Source organism: Penicillium taxi (genome assembly GCF_028828555.1).
Source record: "Penicillium taxi strain IBT 34144 chromosome Unknown utg000002l_segment0_segment0, whole genome shotgun sequence".
NCBI classification, from domain to species: domain Eukaryota; kingdom Fungi; phylum Ascomycota; class Eurotiomycetes; order Eurotiales; family Aspergillaceae; genus Penicillium; species Penicillium taxi.
Genome location: NW_026643204.1, coordinates 790,751 through 818,188, shown reverse-complemented (window position 1 = coordinate 818,188; position 27,438 = coordinate 790,751). Strand labels below are relative to the sequence as shown.

The window sequence follows — 27,438 nt, the reverse complement described above, 5'->3', positions numbered from 1 at the left end:
TCCTTAGTTATCGAATACGTCAAGCGGGTCTTATCGATGATGAATGACAGCTTCTGATTAGGGCTGTCCAGATAATCACGTGATACGCTTCCGATGACGTCTACCTCCCGGGCAAGAAATAAAGACTGCAACTGCACCAGCGGGTCTTCCTCATTTTCTCCCTCTTGATTTGAACACGTATTTCTCGCTATTCCCGTCTTACCCACTTTCTCAATCTTCAATCATTTACCGTTAGCTTCCCTCTGACATCTGGCCTTTGTTTACTCAAGTCAGATTGAATTGGAGCTCTCGATTTCACCCCATACCCCCCTTTTGGCCATCAAATAATTTATCAGGTCTACTGAATACAGTCGCCAAAATGACTCTTTACTACAGTCTAGTAAGTTTTCATGGCGAGTCCTCTGGAACTATTATGCTCTGTCTGACTGGATCGCCGTGAGAGCGGTGGCAGCCTAATGGGAGCGATCAGCTCACCCATGTCAGCCGAAGCCGCGAGAATTTGCGGTGAAGCTTTCAAATATTATCACTTGCTAACATTGAAATTATGAATAGGTTTTTATGCTTCTGGTGTTTGAGATGGGAGTTTTCCTGGCCCTCATCATCCCTCTGCCATTCACCATCAAGCGTAAGCTCTTCGCATTCATCTCGGAAAGTCCTATAATTGCCAAACTCCAGTATGGCCTGAAGGTATTTATGAGTTATCCAAAGAATGGTCGTAAACTTCAACCTGACAATTTCTCAGATAACATTCATCTTCATCCTTATTCTGTTCCTCGACAGTGTCAACCGGGTCTACCGAGTGCAGCAGGAACTGGCAGCTTTCTCCAAGGATGGAAACATCGGGTGAGTCGCGCATATCTTGAACTTATATGAATAAAGCTCAAAAATCTAATCATTAAGCCGTCCCACCTACAGAGCCGCCCACCTGGGTACCGACCGCATGGAGGTGCAAGCCCGCAAGTTCTACTCCCAGCGCAACATGTACCTGTGTGGCTTCACTCTTTTCCTCTCCCTGATTCTCAACCGCACCTACACCATGATATTGGAGGTTCTTCGCCTTGAGGACCGCGTCAAGCTTTTCGAGGGTAACAAGAACGCTGGTGGCAAGGATTCCACTCGTATCGCCGAAGCTGGCTCTGTTGGTGAGATTGGCCGCTTGAAGGAGATCATTGCCGCCAAGGACCGTGATATCGAGACCCTTAAGAAGCAGTGCGAGGGTTTGACCGCCGAGTACCACAAGCTCGGTGACGAGGTTTCCTCTTCCAACAAGGGCGTGAAGAAGGACCTGTGATGTGTCTGTTCTCTTTGAGACCTGGAGATCAAATGCTATCTACGCTCGGGCTAATTGTCAATTCCACCCGAAGAGACCCTCTTCGGCTGCCTGATGTTATTTGTATCTCTAGTATTGAAGTGCTGATTCGAGGCGTGCTTTCAATATGGCTCCAGCCTGCGGTTCTATTACGAAAGTCGCCATGGTATTTGTCTTAAAAAGTGCTTATTCAGAAAGCACCTGCGAAATTTGCCGTAACAAATTTTTTTTCATTTTAAAGAATACATCTTTCTTTACGCAGGCTCCATCATAATCTTTCCTCCTTAAAGGGTCGTACACCGTATAATAAGCTGTTGTAGTTTTTGTTTGGCATAGCTGCCTATACTAACAAGGCCGGCCGTTGATTCGTCATCGGCAAAATAAAGCTCCGTCAAGCCAAGTGGCCCGTCCGAACTACATTCAGCTTCCCCCATTTCCTCATGCATTGTAAGAGTCGCAATGCTACTCTTACTTTCGTATTATTCTAATTTATTGGCATTATGAGGACCACGTTATCTTCCTTTCTGCCAGCTCTGCGTAAGATCCACGTTTCCAAGGTTCCAGTCATCTGCTGCTGACACTCATCTTAGTGGTATTACAGACATGCGCAGCAGCGTCAAACCAAGTTCCTTTGGGTAAGACTGCATCGGATGCAGGTACTGCTCAGGCTGATCACCAAGACTATGGCTTTGCTTCAGGAGAAACGGAGCCTTGGCCCGTGAGCCGTGAGTTCATCCAACCTTGATCGCGTGTGGCTCACCTACTAATATAGCTCTCATCTCCATCGCAGAACGAGTTCAGGATGCATGGGACATTCTTCAAGCTACAAAGCCCTCCAACTCCCAATTCAAAAAGCCTTCTGGGCTACTTGGGTACACTTTCTACTATGGCCGCGAAGCCTTCCGGACTCTATTCATGAACGGGCCCACCTCAGGCAAGACCGATCACAAACTTAGCGCGACTATCACAAGAGCCGTTAAGGAGTTGAAAGTAGCGGCAGAGGAGGACTACGACCCGGATGCGATGTATCTTCTGGCGGAAATGAACTTCTACGGCAACTTCACCCACCCGCGCAACTTCGACGACGCTTTCCTGTGGTACAATGAATTGGCAGCCCTCACCGGAAACAACACAGCGCAATCCATGGTCGGATTTATGTATGCGACCGGTATTGGTAATGCAGTTGAACGTGATCAGGCCAAGGCGCTGCTGTACCATGAATTCGCAGCTGAAACTGGAAATACACGGTCAGAAATGACGCTCGCATATCGATACCATGCAGGCATTGGAACACCCAAGGACTGTGATCACGCTCTCATCTACTACAAGAAAGTGGCCGACAAGGCCATGGCCTACTTTCGGTCTGGTCCGCCAGGAGGACACGCTATGTTTAGAGAGTCTTACCGCTGGGCGGATGAAGAAGGTGGTGTTTATGGAAAAGGAGCTAGCGTTTCAAGCGCCGGGCCCAATGCGCAAGAATCTGCTCACCCCAGTGCCGATGCTAGTGTGGAAGATGTTCTGGAATTCTTGGACCTGATGTCGCACAAAGGGGAGCTCAAAGCCACTTTTACTCTTGGGAAGATGCACTATGACGGTGCTCGTAGTATGCCCCGGAATTTCCCCAAAGCCAGGAACTATTTCCAGACCGTCACCAAGAAATACTGGAACCCTAAGGATGGGTCTGTTAACAAGAATCCACCGGAGGGACTTGAGAAGCTGGCCGCTAAAACGGCCGGACATCTTGGCCTCATGTATCTCCGAGGAGAGGGTGTGAAGCAAAACTTTGCCACTGCGCTGTTTTGGTTCCGTCGAGGTGTGGCCAGCGGAGATGCACTCTGTCAGCATGAGTTGGGGCTCATGTTCCTCCATGGCTATGGTGTAGCTCAAGATGCATACACGGCATCTAATTACTTCAAAGCAGCTGCAGATCAAGATATTCCTGCGTCGGAAACAAGACTGGGCGCATTATTCTTGGATCAAGGGGATGTGGCAACTGCGATGCGTTACTTCGAGCTCGCTGCTCGTTGGGGCTATATGGAGGCTTACTATTACCTTGCCGAGATGGCGAATTATGGCGTAGGAAGACAACGGCACTGCGGAGTGGCTGCTGCCTACTACAAAATGGTTGCTGAAAAGGCCGAGATGATTCACTCAGCATTTGGAGAGGCCAACTCTGCCTATGAGGCTGGAGACAAGGAAGGTGCCCTCGTTCCAGCCATGATGGCTGCAGAGCAAGGCTATGAATATGCACAGGCCAATGTGGCTTACCTTCTCGATGAGCAGCATTCCTTGTTCTCTCTAAATGCTTTCCTTCCATGGGCTGAGAAGGTTCGGTCTTCGCTGCTACGCAACACAGCACTGGCCCTGATCTACTGGACTAGATCAGCAAAACAGGCCAATATTGATTCTTTGATCAAGATGGGTGATTATTATCTAGCTGGTATCGGTATAGCCTCCGATGCTGAGAAGGCTTCGACTTGTTACCACAACGCTGCCGAGGCTCACCATAGCGCACAGGCTTACTGGAACTTGGGCTGGATGCACGAGAATGGTGTTTCAGTGGCTCAGGATTTCCACATGGCCAAACGATACTACGACTTAGCTCTTGACGCTAATAAAGAGGCATATCTACCGGTCAAGCTAAGTTTGCTGAAATTGCGAGCACGAGGATTTTGGAATCGCATCACCAACGGTGACATTAACCCAATTCGCGATGACGAAGGTGAATAACAGTTCTCTAACTATCTTTTCTTTAAATGTAACTCGCCTCTAACGATTTTCAGATGCTCGACCCCGTCGCACCCTCCGCGAATGGATAACTGCCTTCATTGCAAATGACGCGGCGGCGTATTATGAAGAGATGTACGAGCGGAGAGATGAGGGCGACGACTACTTGACCACACGAAGCCTCGACTCAGAGCACCATGAAGATGGCTACTACGATGACATGGACTTTGACGTTGACGAGAGTGTTCTCGAGGGCTTGCTCATTGTTGGATTAGCAGCTACTCTTCTCGTTCTGGTGTATATCCGCCAGCAGCATCGACGTAGGCAGAACGCGAACAATGCGAATCGGGCCAACGGAATCTGGAATGGGAACGAGAACGCAAACGTAGACGCAAACAATGCCAATGTGAATGGCGATCGTGGCGTATTCCCCCAGCCTGGCGACCCTGAGTTTGCACAGTGGGTTGCTGGCGGTGTTGGTCATTGATTGGCTATTTGTATCTTTGTTAAGACATCTTTCTCGTAGATAAGACTGATTACCAAGTCACGTTTTTCAATTTACCAGTTCCAGCATTAGTTGTAGTTTTGACGGCTTTCTCCGTCTTCTCAGCGGAGTTCCCATCATCAACGTCATGGCTGATATTTCACCCAACAAACGTCGTCGTATGAATGCTGAATCGGTACTCTCACGACCATTCAAATCACCACTTCGTCGACCTGTTCCACCTGCGTCTTCATGTGAAGTTCTACCATCAACAGAAGTGAGCACCGTCCCAGTGACTGCAAACGATGCCGTAGCATCGACCTCCACGTCTTCCACCGTTGACAAAAAGCCCATCTCTCGTCCTTTCCTGCCAATGCTAAAGAAACAGCCATCAATTGATCCAGAAATGAAAGAGCTACAAAATGAGAAACGCGAACTTGACGCACTGCTACGAAAAACACAAGAGGATCTCGATATGGCACAACAAGCTTTGAAAATCCGATCTTCAAACAAAGTGGCAGAACTGCAAGAAGAGATCGTCAAATGGCGACGCATTGCCCATAATGTGGCTGATGAAGTTTTCGAAAATGCACAAGAACGTGTGTCGAAGATGGGCGGGATAGCTGCTTGGAAGAAGCAAAACAAGCCTAATGCATCATCGGGATTCGGCTCATGGGGATTTGACGATGACCAACTGAAACAAGATCTTGCAGGAAACGGGGAGCAAGATGTCGATATATCGGATCAAACCCACGAGGAAGAAAAAGAGGAAGAAAATGAGAACGAGGTGAGTCTCATACAGCATCTATACTAGCCATTTACTTTAAGATCTAACTTATTACAGGAGTTTAACATGGGATATATGCTCAAGACACTCAATATTGATCCCAAGGCAATCGGCTATGATGTCGCCGGAGACAAGTGGATTCGGGACTGAAGTCTGACAGGGGATCAGACAACTTTAAGGGAGCCGAGAGGAGTCAAAGGAAGTAGTGAAGAAACATGAGATAAGGGGTCTGTATTCATTGATATGATATCGGGCCTATCATAAGTATCAACTTGTACTAAGTATACATTAGCCAGTGGCACCTGCTTATCCTTATCAATGAGTATTCTCCGCTCTCCCCAAACTCTTTCTCTTTCATCTTTCTCTTTCATCTTTCATCTCCCTTATGTCGCGCCCATTGAAACAGAGAGATATTGCTTGTGCCCGCTGTTTCCGTCTCAAGCGGAAATGTGACCATGTGAAGCCTTCTTGTGGCGAGTGTCGCCGTAAAAATGCAGAGTGTCTACCGACAAGATCGCACAGAGCTGGAGATAACATTACTGTTCCGCTTGCTTACCTGAAGGAGCTTGAGAGAAGGGTGGCTGAATTGGAAGCGACATCTCCAGTAACGGGCGGGAGCACACATACCGAGCTGCGTGATGTTGGAGTTCAAACTGAATCGGTGGTGGATGTTGATCTTGTGTCAATTCCCCATTGGATACCTTGGGATACTCCTCGGAATATGTCTCTAAATTGGAAAAAGAGTACGGATGAAGAAAGTGCTTTGATACCACTTGAAACACAACCTGAGATTATGATATCTCGAACGCCTTCAATTTCTCCTCCATTGACAGGTGAATTCGCTCAATTCAACGATGTAACAGTTGAATTTATTCGCATAGACCGTCCAAATCCAATATATCCTCTCATTGGTGCTGATCCTCAATGGCTCATAGAATTATATGCAAGTATATACTTTTCTATTTCCAATCGGGAATGGCCATTCCTCAATGAACCAGCCTGGCAAAAGTGGCAAAGAGAAGAAATTGGACCCGAAGAATGGCGAATTTTTTTCTTGAGAATGGTATATGCAATTGGTGCCTCACTTTGCAGCGCCATACAGCAAGATCCCGCGCATTCAGTCCGTTCAAGAGAAATGTACGCTTCGGCAATGAATTATTACCCACACGTCGTGGCTCAGCAATCTATGGTCCTTCAAGTTCAAGCATCGCTTCTTCTGATTGTATATGCCTTACATTCTCCATCCTCGGACGAGATCACAACTAGTGTATCCTCTATAGTGCCCTTTTGCACAGCGGCCATGACGGAGATCAGGAAACGCGCAATACCAAACGGGAATGGTGATGTAACCACCTCATCTGGTGAAATTTTAACGGAGAATATGTTCATTGCTTGTTTCATGTTGAACGTGATTATCACTTCTGGGTGGGATCAACCAGTCTCTGAGGCATACCGAGCTGTGGAAGAAGATGTCAGTAACCATTATACAACTAATCTACGTGCGAGTGAGCTGATTATTTCAGATGTGCATTCTGGGAGACACTATTCAAACCCCTGTCACTATAAACCCAGCCCTAGGTCATCTCTTCCGACTACGAAAAATTCAAGCAAATATCAAAAGATCCCGATGGCAGCTTTCCAACGGCAAAGATGCCTCAAACTCTTCACTCAAGTCCGCCTTGGATATATGGAGGAATGACATTCCTCGATATGGAACCTATGATGTTTCATCCAGTTTCCAGCACCCAAATTGGATGGTGAAGTTGTATGACTACAGTATTTTGATTCTGATGGAAGAGAAGCGTAATTTCCTGGACCATGAAGATACAGAGGAGATCTTCTCTGCAGTTGTAGAAGTCTGTCTCAACTTCCGGCGGTTGCAAGGAGAAGGACATGTAATGTGCTTTACTTGGTCTGCGGTAAGTGGGTTACTGTTTTAGGAGAGAAAACTTGCTGACAGAATTTACAGTTCGTATATCAATTTCGAGCTGGAATCACGCTCCTCTACCTGATTTGGGCGACAAGTCCTCTCACAGACAAATTTAGCTCCCTACAAAATGATACATATCAGTCTCCGGAAGCAATTGAAGCCTGCACTAAGAGCTTGACGTGTTTTGTAGATCGATGGAAAGACGCAACCCCATATTTGAAGGTATTTAGATTCTTGAAAGAAAAAACTTTGTGTAGCGTGAATACCACGCTTTTGGAATTTAGCAGTCTTACCCTTGCGGAAAGCGAGTCTTGCCTGGAGCTACTCAAGAGAAAGTACCTGCACAGAGCTATACTGGGGATGATTGAGGATATGATGTATGCTCCGGGAGAGTTTGTGCGATATTATGCTGTTTCAGATGGCTTTGATCCAGATATAGCTATACATGATGTTACGATTTGATTAATGATGACTAGATGGATATCTAAAGATTTGAAATTACCAACTTTCCATAAAAACTGGTGCATGTGAGCCTCAATGTGTTTGAAATATTTACAAGGCTGTGTTGTGATTATTGAATATATATCTGACCACCAAATCACAATGCATATCTAAAATGCTTTGATTGCATGTCTGTAATATCCTTGAAGCCGTCCAAGATCCCTTGAGATGTTGGATCACCCTCTGCCACATACTCAACAGAATCCATATTGGCATCTCTTCGCACATTATCACATTTCATGACAATATACAGCACGATAGAAAGCACGATAATACCCGCATAACAGATCAGAAGACCTGTTATGGCAGAATAATAGCGCGGAGCCTCGCGGGAAAAGAAGATATTGGCACCAGCAATATTCCCAGCTGCATAGACAGCAAACCAGCTTCCATTCGCGATAGCCCGTTTGGTATGACCGGCAATATTCGTCGACAAAATGTTCCAGCAGATAATCACTGGTGCTCCAATGATGTATTGCAGCCAACAACATCCGACTAGTGTCCATCGGTGATCTAGGTCTGTAAAGCGAATTCCTAACAGGCCACCAAATGGGATGAGACAAACTATAGCAAGAACAATGCATCTTGAGTTTGGAATGTATGTTGCAATAAGTCCACATATTGGCACGGTGACTGCCTCAAATGCACCTGTTGGTAACTGGAGGAGGGTAGCATAGATACCACTAAACCCGAACCCCTTAATAAGAGCTGAGCTGAAATTGGAAACACCTCCATTAATCTGAAAGCAATTGATTTAGTATACTCAATGAAGGCTTAAAGGGAATGGGATTACTCACAACACCACAGGCAATACCGATACCCGCACAACAGAGGACCTTCGCGTCGTATAGATTCTCTAAAGCTTGGTCCAGTTTGATCTTCCTGGTCTTTACTCCAATCATATTGTCTGCAACTCTTCGCACGGCAATGATACGCTGGCGATGAGTAAGAAACCTTGCTGAGCTCGGTGAGTCTGGCACGAGGATTAGGAACACGACGCTGCAGACAAAGTTGAGTAGGCCGATGGTTAGGAAAATGAGTTTCCAGCTATGAATGGAGGTGTCGTGGGTGTGGCCAAGTCCGAAGCCCAAGAGAGCTCCAACCATTGTGGCCATGCCGTTGGCGCTTAGCCAGACAGCCATGCGTAGAGGCTGCTCGGATCGTCTGTAAAACATTGACGTTATCACCATCACTATGTTCCAAGACTTATTAGTAGTTGGATTATCTCGGTCATCTAAGATGAGTAGAAAATCATCTACTTACTACATGGACTGACTCCTGCTTCTGCCATACCCAGAAGGAAACGTAGAATCAAGATTCCTCCATAGTTTTTGGCTCCGATGTGGGCAATCACTATTATACTCCACATTAATATCATACCACCCATATACTTGGCGATAGGCAACTTTTGTATCAACAAGTTGGCAGGTATAGCCCAGAAAAGGTATCCAAAGTTGAAGATAGCAGCAACCCAGGAGTATCGTTGACCTTCGAGCCCTAGATCGGGAATCATGGTATAAGCCGAGGCATAGTTCAGAGACAGTTTATCTGGCACAATGTCAGCATTTGTTGAGGAAGATGGAAGGAATTATGAGTTTATACCCATAAACTGAATGACATAGGTCACGTAGAGCTATAGCATGGAAAATGGTTAGAAATAGATGCACATGTGTACCCGGGGACCTAGGATGGAGTAGATCAACTAACAATCGGCATCAGTCTCCAGTCCAGAATACGAAGTACTTGAGCACCCTCTCGCTCTACTTCCTCGGTGGTAAGTTGTTCTGCTTCGAGATACAAATCGGCTCCAATATCCCGAACTTCCCCAGTGGCAACATCCTTCTCTACTGTAGATGGCTCTACTGATTCTTTTGACTCCATCTCCTGGCGTTGGACGTTGAAAATTTCCAAAGATTCTGCAGCCTTTCCCTCCTGCAGATCTTGATTTAAATAAGTTGTATTGTTATCATTGCCAAGGAGATAAGTTATGCTCTAGTTACGATAAGCTATGCAAGTTCCTGCAAGTATGTTTGCTGTTTAGCCCCGCTTAGATAGATTGGCGGACAACTCTCCGCCACATCCAAAAGACAATAAGTCCTCTTTGATTTGGCGCCATGAAAGCAGGTTAGAATAAGATTTAGGAAAAAGCGAATCAACGGAATATAAGAGTCCATTCGGCTCCATTGGCCGACTGTTGAAAGGTGTCCGTTTTTCAGAGATATTCAACATGGCCCAATCAAGCTCAAGCTCTCATGAAGAGATATGAATGTAGAAGAAATACTAGGTAAATGTGTAAATGAGATAATCCTTGAGATGAAAAATAGGAATTAATGCGCGCCAAAAGCTATATGTCCCCGGGAGGCATACTATCACCTTCTTCATTCTTATACGGCCAATTACGCCAACAGAGCTCCCGCTTGTCCAACTCTGCTTGCCGATCCATTTCCATGCGAAACTGTCGATTAACCTCCACTGTCTGTCTTTTCAAAATTACCCGGCTCGGTTCCACCTTCTAGGCCGATATCTAGGTGTTCTCTAACGCGGGATAGTAACTGCCCAGACTCGTTCCATTCCTGCGATTCTAACAAGGCAGCCTCTCATTCTTCATTGCTGAAAATAACTATATAAACCGCCGAGGTGATGCGACTCTATACTAACGGTGTCGTGGCTCCTACTAACATAGCACATATATTGATCAAATCTGCGTCCCAAGAATACTCTGCTTGTCGAATGAGATACTGCTGTATTCCAAGGTAAGGAAGTTTCAAGATATCTATTTTTTTGTCACCCATATACACCTGTTGCGGCTGTATAGTAGAGGTTGGCCTATTCTAAACGAAATAAGGCTGTATATTGTCTCTGCTGATCGAAATCCATCTTATCGAAATTGTCAGGGAGAAAAGGGATATGTAGACTTTAAGGCTAAGAGGAGTCGTGCTCACAGAATGCGGGATGACATAACTATATGAAGCGAGGGGATATTACAGCATCCTGCTAATCAGTGATACTAATGCTGATGCCGCCGCTTTTATGAGGGCGCTCAGAATCAGGGTCAGGCTGTTCCTACATTGCGTTTCGGTTTATCCTCAGACCGTGATGACGATTCAAATATCAACCGCCGAAAATCTTCGTTGACTGCGACGAATGAAGAAGTTGACGGGAAGTTATTGGTTATCCCCTCGTCTGTCGGAGGGAAGTGTTTTAGCGCCTACGAAAGTGGAGTAGAATATATCTTTATCATTGGCTGCAATGCCTTACCGCCCTTGTATTATAGTAATCCTTACCCACCAGCAATAAATCGTTCTGATTGGCTTACTGCCACATGATGATGATCTTGCTACTGTGTACGCGTTTGGTCGCGTTTTACTCTACTCAAGTCAAATTTACTATGGAATACGAAGACGACCAAGGGTATCCCTTTATCAGCTCATCTGTAGCTCCTTCTTCGCCGATCCGATAATCTTCATCACTCATTGACCCAGGAGAACTTAGTCTGGATGAAATGAAGTTGGATAGTAAGCTCAACGCGGGGTTTGAGCCTCTTAAGATGCCCTCTTTTGATGCGAAGACTGATCTACCAGATGGGATTCATATAAACCCTCTGAGCTTCTTTTTACTATTCTTTACACCTGATATCTTCTTATTACTATCTAAGAATAGTAATAGGTATGCAGCAACTCAGGGTGCTGGAGGACCTCACGCACGACCATGGAAACCAACGACATCAGCAGAGATTAAGATCTTTATTGCTGTTTTTATCTACATTAGTGTACATGTATCAAAAAATACTGCTGAAGAGGAGCTTTGGTCAAAAAAAGAGAAGTCTTATCACCTTCCACCTGACTATATCCCACTTACCCGCTTTAAGCAAATTAAGCGTTTCTTCCATATCTCTGACCCTGATCAGAATAGAGAGGATGCTGAAAAGCTAGTGCTTCGGGAATCACAGATGTGGTGGCATAAAGTAGAGCCTTTAGCGGGTCTAATTCGTGCTGCATCTTTAAAATACTGACTTCCATCAAGTGACATCGCTATTGATGAGTTAATGATTCGCTGCTTTGGCAGGTCTCAACACACTCTCAAGATGCCCCAGAAACCTATTTCTCAGGGATATAAGCTATTTTCTTCAGCTAATAAAGGTTACTGCCTTTTTTGGGTGTGGGTGAGTCGGACGAAATCAATGGTTGAAGTCAAGAAACTACCCCATCTTACCAACACTGCATCTATGGTAAGCTTTATGTTCTTAACATATCTATCAATCTTACTAATATATTCTATAATAGGTTGTCTATTTACTTGAAAAAGCTTTACCTCTAGAGCGTAATCAACATGCAGCATATCTTGACAACTTTTTTACATCTGTTCAGCTATTTAAGCGCCTTCGAAATCAGGGTATTGGCGCAGTTGGGACAACACGACCATATACATCAAGAGGGTGTTTCCCGAAAGCGCTACAGAAAATCAAGGACGGCAGTAATAAGGTTACAAAACTAAAGCGGAATGACCTTTATGCTGCGCCAGTTGATAAGGTCTTATGCTTTATGTGGCAAGATGATTAATATTGTTACTGGTTTAACGACCGTACATACTAGCAATAGAGCTTCAGACTGGATCACACGCCTCCGAAAGCGCCCTGGAAAGACCTCTACTAGTGCCAAAATCGCTAGGCCAGCCTTTAATGGTGAACCTATAGCAAAGCTTGATATCCCTGTTATTATTGATGATTATAATCATAACACGGGGGGCGTCGATATCGTGAATCAACTCCGTGTGAGCTATGAGACACAGCAGAAGTGCCTTCGCTCATGGTGGCCACTGTTTTTCTGGCTTCTTGATGCGTCTATTGTTAACTCTTATGAGCTGATGAAGACTGAGCAATTGAAGATAGGTATACCAGCTAAGAAGCTGATTACCCAGAAGGAGTTTCGCAAGCAGCTCTATTTACAGCTTTTTAAACTTGGTGCAGAAGAGCTGAACCCACCACCACAACCTACACCCAATGCAGTACATAAGGTAGTGAGACTTCCAGGGATGAAATACTGTATCGTCTGTTCAGAAGAAAAGAGATCACTCAAAAAGCTAGGGGGTCCAGGAGGGAAGGGAAAACCAGCTCAGACTCAGTGGGCGTGTCAGCTATGTGAGGTGCCCTTATGTAGAGATGACCATAAAACGCGGAAATGTTGGAAAAGCTTTCATGGGTTTTAATTGGCTAGCCTAGGTATTTATCTATTCCTTTTTCGGGTGTAATTATGGAGACTGTATTGGCAGAAAAAAATGCGCTAAAACACTTCCCTCCGACAGACGAACGTAACTTGATTTCGGCGGCCTTAAATTCCAGGCAATATTATTTTTCCTGATGTTTCGGGCAACATTTCAAAACTAAGCCTAAAATGGGTATCAAGTAGTTACGTAGTTGCACTTGCTGCCCTGTTTCTTTCTTCCTCAAACACGCGTCCGAATCACGATTAACTATGGAGACCGCCCAAGAGCTATTGCAAAGACCGCTGCGGCGCTGCCAGTGCTGCGAACACTTAATGGTACATCCAGTGTGTCTTCGCCTTCTATGTCAATAAACTTGTCGTTTTTCCACGAGTGGAATGATTTCTTCCAGGACGTGCTCCTTAAGTGTGCTGGAATAGAATTATCGCACATAATCACCTCAACAGATGATACTGATACTAATGAACTTTTTATTTTTGGTAACGAGATGGGCGTTATTAGTAGATTTACTAAACACATCTGCGACGCGGTTACTAAAGCACTCTCATCGGCGGAGTTGTCAAGGTTGCGATTTGGAGACTACCAAGCCTCTAAGCGGCCACATCAGAGCGAAATCCCAGATCTTGTGGCCATTTTACCTACTGGCAATATCATCGCTGTCGGTGAACTAAAGACTTTCTGGACCGTTTCCCTGAGATTAGCCCTATAGACGCGCAAGCTTCGAATCCTAGCCTTCGGAACCACACTAGCCATTTCTATGAGAGTTTAGGCTTCTCAAAGGCTATCATAAGCTCAGTTCTACTCAGTGAGCAAAAGCAGCGAGGGGGGGTGAGCACTAATTCGGAGGGGAACGCCAAGAGTTGGCAGACGTAGGTCGTGAATTCACCTGGGCAGTCCAAAACCATAGCCCTAGTGCTTGTACATCATAAACGACCAACCGCATATGTTAATAGAAATATCCGTTATTCTCCAAGAACTGATGGCTTCATACTATGTAAATTATTGGCGGTGTGGACTGTATGTATAAATAGTTGATATCCGGGAGTACGGGAAATCATCCGCAAAACATGAAATAATTAGTAAGAAGTGTCATGAATTGAACAAAAGGAGTTCCAAGTCCGAGAAAAGGGGGAGCAAAACATGGTCATTGCTTGTTATTCCACGGGTCCATCAAGTTCCAATGCCCAAATGTCTGCGGGTCGCGAACCGGAAGAAAAAGAGACTCCACCAAACAAGCATAAACAAACATTTCTAGACTAGTAGTACGGCGAAATTTGAATATAAAATGTTAAATGTATATCTCATTTGCAACAACTACAACTCAAATTAATTCAGATAAGAAAATATCAAGCGTAGATGACATAAGGGGAAGGGCGGTGATCGGGGGAACTAATAGGAACCAATGACAGCGTTCACTCCATCTAATTTAGGCAGGGCGGAGAACAACCCAGTCAGCCCTTTGCCCACCTTTCACTCTCTTCCCACGCTCTTGCACTCTCCCCATCCACCATATTACCCTGGAGAGATTAAAGGATTCCCTTGCTGCGCCGACGAGCAACGGGATAATGACGACTCCCACAAACCCAGATGGGATCGAAGACGTTAATGATTTCTTGTTGCGCATTAGGGAATTAGGTGATAGACGCGATAAAGAAGACGAGGAACGAACCAAGAAGCTGGAAGATGAGATTCTACAAGGCCGAAAAGAAAGACAAGCCCGCCGAGCTGGTAATATCCCCCTCTATCTCGTAACAATACGACTTGAACGAGACCCCGCACTGAAACACTTTTTTGAGCCACCTTGGAATTCTTGCTGACTTTAATACTAGAGCGAGCCCGATCCATTGCCGGTTCATCAGTTGCTGGTTCCATTTCTGGTTCCATCTCTGGTTCCCCTACCCTAAACCCATTGAGACTCAGTGCTTCATCCCTCAGCCACCCATCAATTGAGCCACCATTTCAGCTTGATCCAACATTGCAAACACCAGACCCTGAACCCGCAATGGAGCCTTTTGAAACTGGAGATAGCAGACGTGGATCAGTCCAAGATACAGAAATGGAATCTTCCCCACGAGCTGCACCCGCCTTCTCTCGCAGTCGAGCCGGAACCTTGTCCTGGCAGCAACGCCCACAATCGCGTGATTTTGGCAGCAGATCTTCAGCCTCAACATCCCCCACCCGCTCCAGTCATTTGCGAAATGCATCAGTAGCTTCGGATGATCGCCAAGTGTCTAGTGCCCGGTTTTCCCAGTCTTTTTCCATGAAAGATATTCCCACCTTGCGCCAGACCCCAGACCTAGGTCCAAATTCTCCAGCACAACAGAAAAACGAAGAATTTAATAGCCAAGTGGATTTGGGATTCAGTCGACAGATGACGGGCATGAACCGTGAGTCATCAGCAGAACCAGAGAAAGCAGAGGAAGAGCGTCCACGGACTGCGTCTACCATTGGCGATAGCAACTTCAGCAACAATCGGTTTTCAAGTGTATCATCAGTCTCTTTGGCGACTGGCCTGGGGTCTCCGGCTGCTTTTACAGATGCTCCAAAGCTTGACCCTTCGCAGGCCGATTCTGAAGAAGATCCTTTGCCTGCATCTCCCACTCAACGGCGAATGTCAGAACGATCTCGTTCCACATCCCCCACTAAAGGTCTGGGAGGGTTCGTCCAAAGTGCTATGATGAGACGCTCAGACAGTGTATCCAAGCGATGGAGCGCTCAAATTCCTCAAGGCCTTAGTCGATCAAACTCAACCGTCAGCAACCGTAATAGCTTTATTGCCCCGAGCCTTGCCAGTGCTACTGACTTGGCTCATCCCACGGGATCTGGGATCAACCTTGAGAATGACCAGCTGTCTGGCCAGCGGCCTGGATCTAGTCATAGTGAGGCTACCGTTCAACCTTCTGAGTTCATCGAGAGACCTACTACGCCGTCCTCCCGATTTACTGAGAACACACGATTTGGAACTGCTAGCCCGACCAGACCATCCTCTCGCCACTCCAGATCTGCAAGCTCGGTGACCGCAGACACCCATAACGGAGATTCTTCCAGTCCATTTGTCTCGAGAACCATGGACCCCAGACGATGGAGCCCTACCAAGGCCTCCTGGTTGGAGAGTGCTCTCAACAGACCTGAGTCCCCTCGATCCCAGAGACCACCATCTCAGTCTTCCTGGGCCCGTGATCGACAATCGAGAACTAGCGTTGATATGGGTCGGGTGAACAGTTTCAAGGAAGTGACTCCGGTGGGGCTGATGCGGACCACGCCAGGCGCAAGTTTCAAGCCTAATGTTGGAACACCTCCAGTTGTTGGCAGCCCTAGTCTCGAAGCGACTAAGCCGAAAGAGACAGTACCTGAATCACCCATCTCTGGGCGAAATGGTCATTTCAAGAAGCACAGTATTTCAGGAAACACATCGATTCTTGGTAGCCCTAGCCTTGAAGCCACCAGACCAATAGAAACGGTGCCTGAATCTCCAGCCTCCGTTCGAAGTGGAAAATTCAACAGAATCAGCATTTCTGGGACCCCTTCGATTCCCGGCAGCCCTAAAGCTTCCAATATAAAGGAAGTGCCAGAATCACCGGCCTCTGTGCGAGGTGAAGATACCAAGAAACTTAGCCTTTCTGAAACCCCATCGATACTCGACGCCCCCAAGCTGGAAGAAACCGTTTCGGAATCACCACTGTCTCCTGCATACAAAGAACCTGAATCTATCACACCAATTGCTGAATCCGTAGAAAAAGACACGGAGAGGTGTTCATCCGCTATGCCCGAGGCTGAACCGCATGATGTTCCAGCAGATCCAAACGATACCCAGGTGTCTGAAAAGACCCGGCAGCTCGAAAAGTCCCCAGAGATCCACCCAACTCGGAAGCCAGTTCCCTTCTCAGGAGCCCCAAAGCCAAACTTCTCGCTTCCTTCCCGTACCGCTATGTCGTCATCGCCCAAGTCTACAACGCAGTCTCCTGTTGTCGACTTCAGAGCAAATCTGCGCAAGCGCGATGTGACGAAAGATTCCGGACCGCAGAAAGAACCGGAATTCAAGAATGTCTTTGGGAAACTCAAAAAGACCGAGACTAGCAAATACGTTGCGCCGGATGAATTGAAGGGTAATATCCTACGGGGAAAAGCAGCGTTGAACTCGACAGGTGGCCCCAAGAAGACTGAACGAGTCGATGATTTTAGAAATAGTCTAGTTTTTACGAAAGAGGCGATGAAAGCCGCAGGAGGTTCTATCAGACGAAATACTGTCGGAAAAGACGACGAGCCGCCAAAGTCAACTGAGGAAGTACCCGAATTCATTGCGAAGCGCAACTACATCAGGTCGGATAGCATTCATAGCCTCCGACGGACGAATACCGATGAACGGAGTGCCACATCCAGCCCAACACGACCTTCGCTCAATGATGCTCCCATACTGCCGCTCGCTGTGGGACAGGCAATCATCACCAATGAGGATGAAATTCAGGAAACCTCTCGTGTCGTCTATACTGCAGCCTCAGATCTGCCGAGCTCCACCCTTCAGAATGAGTCCAAGGATATTCCTAATCGCGTTCAAACGACTGAGAACCCCGAAATCCCAGTTAATGGCCTGCCTTCAGCAGCCACTGCTACGAGTCCAATTACTGCCCGTAGAGGAACGCTTGCAGGCCGAATCAACCCCGCCTTAGCAGGCCTCCTTACGCGACGAGGTTCTCAGGCCCCAACGGAGGAACCTAAGAGGGCTTCTTTTTCCAACATCCCCTCTTCTGAGCCATCTGTGCCCCTCAGCCACATGACGAAAGGTCGTGCCAAGGGACCCAAGAGGCGACCACCACAAGAGATGACTTCACCATCCCAGTCAGTTGTTCAGGATCAAGAGGTTGGTGCTATCTCATCTCCTGAAAATAAAACATCACAGCCTCTCGAGCCGGAAGTTCCTCTGGAAACTCCGTCGCAGAGCGTAGCGGATGAAATCTTCGTTCTCGATACTGAACCTGCTCGAGCAGAGAGCCCTTTCCCCGAGCAAACTCCAAAAGTAAGCGTCGACTATCGGGAGAATAAAACACAGTCTCTTGACAAGGAAATTTCTCCGGAAAACCCCACCAATATCGTATCGGATGAACCCTTCGTTGTCAACACTGAACCAGCTTCAGAATGCCCCTCCCCGAAACAACTTACGGCACTTGACATCGACTTCCGGGAGGATGAAATCTCACAGCCTCTTGAGCCAGAGATTTCCCCAGAAACTCCCTCGAAGAGTCTGGCAGACGAACCTTTCGCCCTCGATACTGAGCCTGCTCCGGTAGAGAGCCCTTCCACTAAGCAATTCCCAGCAACGAAAATCGATGATCGGGAAGATGAACAATTTGAGCCTCTTGAACCGGAAGTTTATCCGGATACCCCCTCAAAGAGTATTGTAGATGACCTCTTCGCTCTCAATACTGAACCTGCTCCAGTAGAGAGCCCTTCCCCTAAACAACTCCCAGCAACGAAAATCGACGACCGGGAAGATGAACAATTTGAGCCTCTTGAACCGGAAGTTTATCCGGATACTCCCTCCAAGAGTATTGCAGATGACCTCTTCGCTCTCAATACTGAAGCTGCTTCAGTAGAGAGCCCTTCCACTAAGCAACTCCCGGAAACGAAAATCGATGATCGGGAAGATGAAAAATTTGAGCCTCTTGAACCGGAAGTTTATCCGGATACTCCCTCCAAGAGTATTGCAGATGACCTCTTCGCTCTCGATACTGAACCTGCTCCAGTAGAGAGCCCTTCCCCTAAACAACTCCCAGTAACGAAAATCGACGACCGGGAAGATGAACAATTTGAGCCTCTTGAACCGGAAGTTTATCCGGATACTCCCTCCAAGAGTATTGCAGATGACCTCTTCGCTCTCAATACTGAAGCTGCTTCAGTAGAGAGCCCTTCCACTAAGCAACTCCCGGAAACGAAAATTGACGACCGGGAAGATAAAACATTTGAGCCTCTTGAACCGGAAGTTTATCCTGATACCCCCTCCAAGAGTATTGCAGATGACCTCTTCGCTCTCGATACTGAGCCTGCTCCAGTAGAGAGCCCTTCCACTAAGCAACTCCCGGAAACGAAAATCGACGATCGAGAGAATGAAACATCACGGCCTTTCGAGCCTGAGGGTTTCGCGGAAACTCCATTAAAAACTTCTTCAGCTATTTCAAAGAGCATAACAGATGAACCGTTCATTCTCAACGCTGGACCTGCTCCAGTAGAGAAGCCTTCCCCCGAGCAGCTCCCGGCAATAAGCTTTGACGATCGGGAGAAGCCTATTGAGTCGGAAGGTTTCTCGGACACTCTTTCAAAGAGTTTGGCAGATGAAACATTCTTTCTTGATACTGAGCCAGCTTTCGTAGAGAATCATTCCCCAAAACAACTTACCTCGCAACCTCCCGAGACGGAAGTTTATCCGGAATCTACATCGAGCATAGAAGATGAACCCTTCTTTCTCGATACTGAATCAGCTCCAGAGTACTCCTCTAAGCAATCTCTGAACTCGGAGCCTCTCAAACCGGAAGTTTCTGCGGAAATTCCTTCAAAGAGCATGGCTTATGAGCCCTTCGTTCCTGAGCCTGCTCCAGTAGAGAACGAGCAGCCTCTCGCGAAGGAAGTTTACCCGGAAAACATCTCAAGCATAGAAGACAAACCCTTCTTTTTCGATACTGAATCATCTTCGGTAGGAAGCCCTTCCCCCAAGCTCCCAGCAATGAACATTGAAGACCGAGAAATTGAAACATTTGAGCCTCTCCAGTCGGAAACTTCTCCAGAAAATCTACCGAAAAGTATGGCGGATGAACCTGCTCGAACAGAGAGTCCTTCAATCGAGCAACTCCCAGCACTGAACACCAATCTGGATTCTCTCAACAGTGACTTTAAACTTGGAACTCCCGTTTATGATAAACAAGCTCAAGATGAGGCTTCACCTCGTGAGATTGAGTCACCAAGAGACATCAGCCCAACAAGCCATTCTCCTGTTCTGCCGGATTTCAGTTCACCTCCTGTCCCACCCAAACCCATCTCGTCATCGCCTGTACCTCCAACCTCATCGTCAACTCCCGCATTCATGTCTCAATGGGCCCAGCAATCCCGGTTCATTGCTTCCTCATCCTCATCGCCATCTATCAGATCCACTTTCAATAAGAACCAACGACCGACTCCCCCTGAGAAAGATCCCCCTCGCAGTCCGAGGAGTCCTCACATGGTTCCTCGCGTGATTATTTCGCAATACGAAGATCCACCTCAGGTGCTCCTCAAGTCGAAACATTCCCACACACTGTCTCGAAAGATGTCTGCGCCTTCTCTTGTTGCACAGGCGGCAGACGCTCGGGAGGTGATTGCCAGTTTCTTCAAGACCTTCCCAAATCCTCAGAGTCGCATTGATATCGATCCTCAGGTGGTGTTGACCCCCAAGCCGGATGAGATCAAGATCCGTACATTGAAGTTTCAAATATGGGAGCTTACGGGTGACGGTAAACGACAAGAGCTGCCCATTCACCGACAGTATGTGCTGTATGAGGGAAGCATGTATTTGTGCGTGCATTTGTTTGAAGAGTCAGATAAAAACTGCTCTCAGGTGTATCTCTGGTGCGGAGATGATGTGTCTGAGTCTGCGCTGGATGCCGCGCAAGTCTCCGCACGCAAGATTTCTCGCGAAAACGGTTGCAAGTTGGAAGTGGTTCGACAAGGCAAGGAGTGTATGCGTTTCATCCAAGCACTGGGTGGAATAATGATCACCCGTCGTGGATCCAGCTCCCGCACCAACTCATCTGCCTTGTACATGCTCTGTGGTCGGAAACACCTTGGTCAAATGGTATTTGACGAAGTCGACTATTCGCTGCGCAGCCTGTGCTCTGGCTTCCCCTATGTGGTATCCGCTCCATTCGGCAAACAGTACTTGTGGAAAGGCAAGGGTAGCAGCCCCGAGGAAACCGGTGCAGCCCGTCTCATTAGCATGGATCTAGGCCTGACTGGCGAATTTGAAGAGGTTGAGGAAAGTGAAGAAACTGAATGCTTCTTTCAAGATTTTGCAGGCTCTCGAGAAGCCAACCCTGTTATGTTTTCGAATTACTGGCAGCTCAAGCCGAAGTACGCCCATTTCCGCAGCCGCCTGATCCGAGTTGATCACGAATTGAGCCAACCGCCTCGTTTCTGGATGCGTCGCCCCGGTTCCGGCTCACCGGCTTTACGTCCCAACGACACTGTGCAGGAGATAGAGCCGTACTGTTACAGAGATTTAGTTGAGAAGAATGTGTATGTTCTGGATACATTCTTCGAAATATTCGTGTAAGTGAAGTTCATCGTTCATCTGATTTCCCCTTTCCCCCCCTCTAATATTCTATGTTCGGAAGTGACACATGCTTACTCTTTTACAGTATCGTTGGCGAACTAGCCACTCAAAAGCCAGCTGATTTCGCCTCGGCGTTGATTTTCGCCCACGAATATGGCATATTGGCCGCGTCTCTCGAAGATCGTCCATTTATCCCTAAGAGTCATGTCTCTCTTGGTGGCATTCCTGATCGATGCCAGAGCGCGTTCCGTAAGTGGAGCCCACGTTCTCTGCATGCTCCCTGCGTTTTCCCTCTCAACGTGGCTATCGAAGCTATCCGTTCCACTTAAGAGGTGTCTACCAAGCTGTATCTTTCTTCTCTTTCCCTGAATCCTTCTTTTGATCTTTTTGCATTTCTTACCTTAATTTTCTGTGCATACTTCGGCTCGTAAAGCATTTTCGGCTAGGGGATCTTTTGGTGTTTTTAACCATAGAGGAGCACATCTGGATTGTATCACTAAGATCTTGATTCTTATCTGTCAATACAACCTGTACTTTTTTTTGTAACCAATTGCTCACATAGGTTGTAGTACGGAGTGACATTGGAAGACCAAACAGAATTCTAGGGTTTTGAAATCTCACGTGTATTACCTGTAGATCAGCTGATCGATCATTCTCTATATCCGAAGCCGACATCGGCTTCTCGTTCACATCGAATTGCACAGTGATCAAGATTCAAGCAATTATTCAGATTCCAGTCTGAAGAAATGCCCGAATTTACAAGACCGAAGAATGTACTAAGTGTAGAGCCAAAGCAATGCAATTGAAGGTAAAGCGGGCTTATCGCAATGTCGCCATCAAATTAAGTGCCAGGTTTTAGTGCGGTTCATTCCCACCCTTCCCCCTCACCGATATTTTCCATAGATCAGACAATGTAATTTGAAGCATTTTTGGTTTCAATTCACCTTACTCACAGATTATGGACGCCTCCATTTCGCGCGAGCTATCAAAGCTCGATAACGCGTTGCCATTCCGCGTCTCTACGGATTATCTGCATCATACCTGGGCCAAGACTTTCTTCTCGCGGCCTGAACTTTACATCCGCCCCCAGAACATACCGGAGATCCAACAGCTGGTCACTCTTGCCCGCCGATGTCGACGTCGTCTAGTCACTGTCGGAAGTGGCCACTCACCATCCGATCTGACCTGCACATCGTCCTGGCTCGTGAACCTCGATGACTTCAATCGCATTCTGCATGTGGATACCGACGCGCGGACCGTGACTGTGGAGGCTGGTATTCGACTACGCGATCTTGGAAATCGACTCGAGGAACACGGGCTCATGCTGGAGAATTTGGGAAGCATTGATAGTCAGTCCATTGCCGGTGTTATCTCGACAGGAACACACGGAAGCTCGCTACGACATGGATTGATCTCCGAATGTATTCAGGCCCTGTCTCTGGTCTTGCCTAACGGCCAGCTGGTACGCTGCAGTGCCGCCAACAATTCTACTCTCTTCCGCGCCGCACTGATCTCACTCGGTGCTCTAGGCATCATTGTCGAGGTGACGATCTCGGCGCGACCTGCTTACAAGATTGCATGGCGCCAGGAGCGATATTCATTGTCGCAAGTCTTGCGCGAATGGTCGAACGGGCTGTGGACGTCTCATGAATTCGTTCGCGTCTGGTGGTTGCCCTATGAGAAGGGTGCTATCGTCTGGCGTGCGGATCAGACTGATCTTCCGCTGCGCGCCCCTCCCAGAAACTTTTACGGGGACTGGTTCGGCTACCACGTCTACCACAATCTACTCGCAGCGTCATGTTACTTCCCACGCATACTGCCGTGGGTGGAATGGTTCATTTTTGGAATGCAGTACGGTTTCCGTGCTGGGTCAACGGTTACCGAGGCAGTCGAGCCGGCGCGCACTGGTCTATTGATGAATTGCCTCTACTCGCAATTTGTCAACGAGTGGGCCTTGCCATTGAAAGATGGACCGGAGGCTATTAGCCGTCTCTCTGCGTGGTTGAATGGGGACCAAGCGACCGCACGCATCCCGTTTAGTAGCAAGGGTCTGTGGGTGCACTGCCCAATTGAGGTACGCGTGTCAGATACGAGTCGGAACCCCAACCCCCGGCCCTTTCTCGATCCGACATCTCGCGACGGCCCCACACTGTACCTGAATGCGACCCTTTACCGCCCATACCTCCGCGACCCACCGTGCCTGTTGAGGTACTATGAGGCCTTTGAATGGCTCATGCGCGACATGGGCGCGCGACCCCACTGGGCCAAGAACTTTACGACACTGGACTCGAGCGAGTTACATGGCCTGTACGGCGAGGACATGGACTCTTGGTTAGCAGTCCGTCGCGAAGTTGATCCGGAGGGCATGTTCGTTGGTGAATGGCATCAGCGAAATCTGCCGCTGTTTGAGCTGAGGGATCTGACTAACGAAAGCGATCGGTTGCCTCTCCTGGAGCGAGAGAGTGAGCGACGCAGGTTGGACGTGAGTGGCATGGGTGATGGTATTGAATGGGTTGGGGATCGTCGGTGGCAGGGCAACTCATTCGTGCAGGCGGAGAAGGTAGCCCCGTCTGACCACTCCCCTTCCAGTCCAGCGAGCAAAGAGAGCTTTGATTTGCTTGCAAAGGGTGAAGCCAGCATCTTGCTCCCCGAGCTTAACTCCGGAGCATGAAGGGAAGAATCGGATTCTTACGGGTAAGGGATAAAAGCGCCCCCGGTGGGTTGCTTCGGGTGAACCCATATGTACGAGGAGGGGCAGACACAGAAATGCTATCAAAGATTACATTTTCCCCGCTGATCTGACGCGAGTTCTCAGGTTGGTTTCTTGCTTATTGGATGGTGAAGTGTGTGAATCTTGCTGCAGCATGAATCACCCACGCCTCTTCTTTCCTTTTCCTTTTTTCTTCTTTTTTATCGCCCCTTGTTCTTTCGGGTCAATCTGACATGTTGGGCTTCGAAAATAACAAGAAATATAACTCAAAGGAGGGGCAGAAGAGGAGAAAATAGAGGGGGGGGGATTGACCCCGGGCTCGCTATGTTTCCTTGCAAAATCAGGTCATTTAGATCTGGTCGTTAGATATAGTCATTACCATGCACCTAATACATTTTATATGGACTCGTGGATCTTTTGATTGAAATCTCCAGAGCTATCCGTGAACCTGCTTCTGCTTAATATCAGACTTACACATACGCATCTCACCGATTACTATGATAACTAGGTAGATTTCATAGGCCGCCACGGATAGATGGGAGTTCAAATGTTATCTGCGCTAAATGAAGCCCTAGGATCAATAGTGTTGTTTCGGATTATTCGATTTTTGTTATCTTCTTTTTCCTTTTTTCGTTTCTTTTTTCTAACCGGGAGGACACGGTTCCATGTCTATTCTTGGTATAGTTCGATGGAGAGTAATAGTTAGACTTGGTACTATTGGTTAGGCTCAAATACCAAAAGCAATAGCTTGAGAGAGAAGAAGAAGCAGGGTTCATGCCACTCGGGCCGCAGTCAGGATGAATAAGAGATTCAAGTAGCGGTCACACAGGTTATGCCAAGGGAGAGAAGTAATAGTACCTCTATATTCGTTCGAGGTTCTGATTTGGGCTGCCTTTTGTGCCTTTCAATCCTCCACTACATAGGATGAATCTGATCTGGTGCATTGATCTCTTGTACACTTTTTGTGTTGCCTTTCAACCTAGGTAATAGTAGGCTATACCCGTATACCTAAGTAACGTGCGTAACTACCTAGGTACCTACTTAGATACCTAGGTAGTCATAACCACCGATGAGGGGATATAGACGAACTTGAACTTGAACTAGAACTAATATGGCGCGATCAATTTCCATTCCCGATATTAAAGTTATTGTTCATCAGTGATATCTCCAGAGCAAATATCAACAATAAGAAACCTCACTCTCCCGGGATCACCCATGGTCAAAAGTCAAGGCCAACCTCGTACCACGTTTCGGTGCATGAACAGGGATCTTATTACTCGACTTGATATTTAGTACTCTTAATATGTTCCTTTGCTCCTTCAGCCGCCAGACATCACACGTGCGTTGACCCTGGCTGGCTCGAGTGTGACAAGACGTTACTCTAATGTGAACAAATCAGATCGTGCTTTATCATAGAAGGTGCTGCCTAAATGATGACCTTCAATCCACGGCTCGGACCGTACGAATCGGAGTACAATTTATCTCTTTACTGATGAATTCTCATCCCTGCCTCGTACCTTCTTGACACTTGATTCCCCAGTTGACATTCTGACAAGTTTCTGACACCGCTTCCACGTCACCCTTCGGTATCTATACCCTTTCTCTCTTTCTCTTACATCGAGGGGCACTATTATTTCATGCTGATGCGGGGGAAAGTTAATACTTGTCAGTGAACAGTCAGTGGACAGTAAGAGTCCTTGATCTTAGACCCCGGCTTTTCTCTCTACACTGGAACCGCTTTGATAATCATGATCGCAAGCTCGTGTACTCTCGTACCCCAGCTGAACCTGTGTGTAAAATTCCATATTACCCCCACCTGCTTTTATTTTATTTTATTTTTCCTTTCTTTTCTTATTTTCCCTTTCTGTTGGTCCAAGCTTTGGCTTTGCCTCTATTCTGTTGATTAATGTACTGACCCCCCCCTCTTTCCTTCCCCTCACTTGCGCCTGCTTCTTACTCTAACGTGTCTTCCAAGCTGCTTCTGCTTCTGCTTTTGCACCTCCTCCTCTTGTTTCTGGCCATATACACATAATATAGCTAGTCATGTCGTGGCAACCCAAGCTTCGTCCCAAGGGCTTCCCACACAGCATCGATGATTTCGCTGTGGCATCACTATCAGAGCTGGAGCATCGCTCAAGGACAGACGAGAAACGTGATCAACGCGTCTTTCGGGTCAAGCGCAAGCATGTCCTGAAGGCATGTGATCGTTGTCGTGTAAAGAAGACGAAGGTATGTTACGGTATCAATTTCAGTACAGAAAGCACAACTAAACAATACCGCAGTGTGATGGCAAACAGCCATGCAATCGATGTTCGGTATATAATCATCCATGTCTTTTTCGTGAGCGAAAAGCAACACAGACCAAAGTGTACTCTCGAGGGTGAGTTTTCGGAAAACTCTCGGCTCGGTCCGTAACCCTAATATAGAGTTGATTAGGTTTGTGGAAATGCTCGAATCCCACCACTCGCTGGTTGTCAAAGCCCTACAAAAACTATACAAATTCTGCGTCAATAATGAAGGATTTCCGGGCGAACCTCTTGCCGAAGCTCCAGACGGACATCCCCTCACTCACGCGATCCTCGATCGATTAGGTCTGATCAAGCAAGCCGAGGAAAATGCAGACGAGCCAGATGAAGATTCTGAAGATCTAAGATACCTTCGATTGCTATCCACCTCGACCGAGTGTAGCGCCACAGCAGAGCCTTCCCCAGAGCCCACAACACCCCCCGAGCTCTCGTCTGCAACACTATCGCGTCCATCGATCTGCATTCCCATGACCACCCCTCCAATGGGACAGAATCCCCCAAGCTGGCAATGGGATATGCAGTCCGTACAATCAGCTAATTACAGCTACCCAGACACAGGATACCAAAACATGGTCCCCATGCCCCGTTCCTCCCTCAACTCGGTAGATCTCAGTTCAAATGATATCTCCCCACATAATGAAATATCCGCTGGGTCAGGGTCGTCAGGGTTAGGTTCTGTGTCTACGTCCGCGCCCTCAATATCCCATAGTCAACATCCAAACGACCAGGAATTTCCCTACTATATGGACGGGGGTGGAAGTGCGGCTGAAGGACAAGCGGATATCAAATTCGCCGTTCGAATGCATCCTGGGATCATACCTGACCATTCCCATCATTCAGCTCACTTGTCTGCTGAACTACTCGGAGACTTTCACTTCCAAGCCCAAGACTCTCCCTTCTTCCCAGGATTCACTCCTGGCTGGTCATTTCCTTCAGGATGAAGGACGTGCGTTGTTCCACGGAGAGCAAGGATTTTCCCTTCTATTCTTCCAGTCTTCTTTCCTTTTCATACTTGACGCTATTTAGCATTTCATTTCCCAGTTTTGATTCTATGTGAGATATGAATGAATGAGACACGTCCCCTATGGCTTCGGTTTTTTCGGACAGCTTACAAGGAAAGGTGTATTGGAAGTGGCCCAGCCCAGCCCAGCCCAGCCCAGCCCAGGTT

General features: G+C 47.3%; 9 protein-coding genes across 9 annotated transcripts; 8 read left to right on the top strand and 1 right to left on the bottom strand.

Annotated features, from left to right (window-relative positions):
- Window positions 1-358: 358 nt before the first annotated feature.
- On the top strand, window positions 359-1,291 carry N7495_002238 (putative BAP31 domain protein; the record flags this gene model as incomplete). The annotated part of the gene is made up of 4 exons (XM_057204907.1): window positions 359-379; window positions 553-687; window positions 743-843; window positions 916-1,291. The coding sequence occupies 4 exons, from the start codon at window positions 359-361 to the stop codon at window positions 1,289-1,291; spliced, it is 633 nt and encodes a 210-aa protein (XP_057065514.1).
- A 518-nt stretch (window positions 1,292-1,809) lies between these two features.
- Window positions 1,810-4,523, top strand: N7495_002237 (ubiquitin ligase complex subunit HRD3; the record flags this gene model as incomplete). Its single annotated transcript, XM_057204906.1, has 4 exons — window positions 1,810-1,846; window positions 1,900-2,034; window positions 2,082-4,031; window positions 4,093-4,523. 4 exons carry the CDS (start codon window positions 1,810-1,812, stop codon window positions 4,521-4,523), a joined length of 2,553 nt encoding a protein of 850 aa, XP_057065513.1.
- A 145-nt stretch (window positions 4,524-4,668) lies between these two features.
- N7495_002236 (putative DNA repair protein Dds20/Mei5) lies at window positions 4,669-5,457 on the top strand (the record flags this gene model as incomplete). Its single annotated transcript, XM_057204905.1, has 2 exons — window positions 4,669-5,307; window positions 5,365-5,457. The coding sequence occupies 2 exons, from the start codon at window positions 4,669-4,671 to the stop codon at window positions 5,455-5,457; spliced, it is 732 nt and encodes a 243-aa protein (XP_057065512.1).
- A 235-nt stretch (window positions 5,458-5,692) lies between these two features.
- On the top strand, window positions 5,693-7,699 carry N7495_002235 (uncharacterized protein; the record flags this gene model as incomplete). Its single annotated transcript, XM_057204904.1, has 3 exons — window positions 5,693-6,778; window positions 6,831-7,226; window positions 7,277-7,699. 3 exons carry the CDS (start codon window positions 5,693-5,695, stop codon window positions 7,697-7,699), a joined length of 1,905 nt encoding a protein of 634 aa, XP_057065511.1.
- A 136-nt stretch (window positions 7,700-7,835) lies between these two features.
- On the bottom strand, window positions 7,836-9,619 carry N7495_002234 (putative MFS allantoate transporter; the record flags this gene model as incomplete). The annotated part of the gene is made up of 5 exons (XM_057204903.1): window positions 7,836-8,477; window positions 8,536-8,930; window positions 9,002-9,286; window positions 9,341-9,371; window positions 9,446-9,619. 5 exons carry the CDS (start codon window positions 9,617-9,619, stop codon window positions 7,836-7,838), a joined length of 1,527 nt encoding a protein of 508 aa, XP_057065510.1.
- A 2,299-nt stretch (window positions 9,620-11,918) lies between these two features.
- N7495_002233 (O-methyltransferase) lies at window positions 11,919-12,297 on the top strand (the record flags this gene model as incomplete). The annotated part of the gene is made up of 2 exons (XM_057204902.1): window positions 11,919-11,966; window positions 12,022-12,297. 2 exons carry the CDS (start codon window positions 11,919-11,921, stop codon window positions 12,295-12,297), a joined length of 324 nt encoding a protein of 107 aa, XP_057065509.1.
- Window positions 12,298-14,523: 2,226 nt separating this feature from the next.
- Window positions 14,524-21,583, top strand: N7495_002232 (putative gelsolin repeat protein; the record flags this gene model as incomplete). Its single annotated transcript, XM_057204901.1, has 3 exons — window positions 14,524-14,686; window positions 14,788-21,250; window positions 21,340-21,583. 3 exons carry the CDS (start codon window positions 14,524-14,526, stop codon window positions 21,581-21,583), a joined length of 6,870 nt encoding a protein of 2,289 aa, XP_057065508.1.
- Window positions 21,584-22,212: 629 nt separating this feature from the next.
- N7495_002231 (D-arabinono-1,4-lactone oxidase) lies at window positions 22,213-23,925 on the top strand (the record flags this gene model as incomplete). Its single annotated transcript, XM_057204900.1, has 1 exon — window positions 22,213-23,925. The coding sequence occupies one exon, from the start codon at window positions 22,213-22,215 to the stop codon at window positions 23,923-23,925; it is 1,713 nt and encodes a 570-aa protein (XP_057065507.1).
- Window positions 23,926-26,007: 2,082 nt separating this feature from the next.
- Window positions 26,008-27,211, top strand: N7495_002230 (uncharacterized protein; the record flags this gene model as incomplete). Its single annotated transcript, XM_057204899.1, has 2 exons — window positions 26,008-26,344; window positions 26,391-27,211. The coding sequence occupies 2 exons, from the start codon at window positions 26,008-26,010 to the stop codon at window positions 27,209-27,211; spliced, it is 1,158 nt and encodes a 385-aa protein (XP_057065506.1).
- Between the last annotated feature and the right edge of the window lie 227 nt (window positions 27,212-27,438).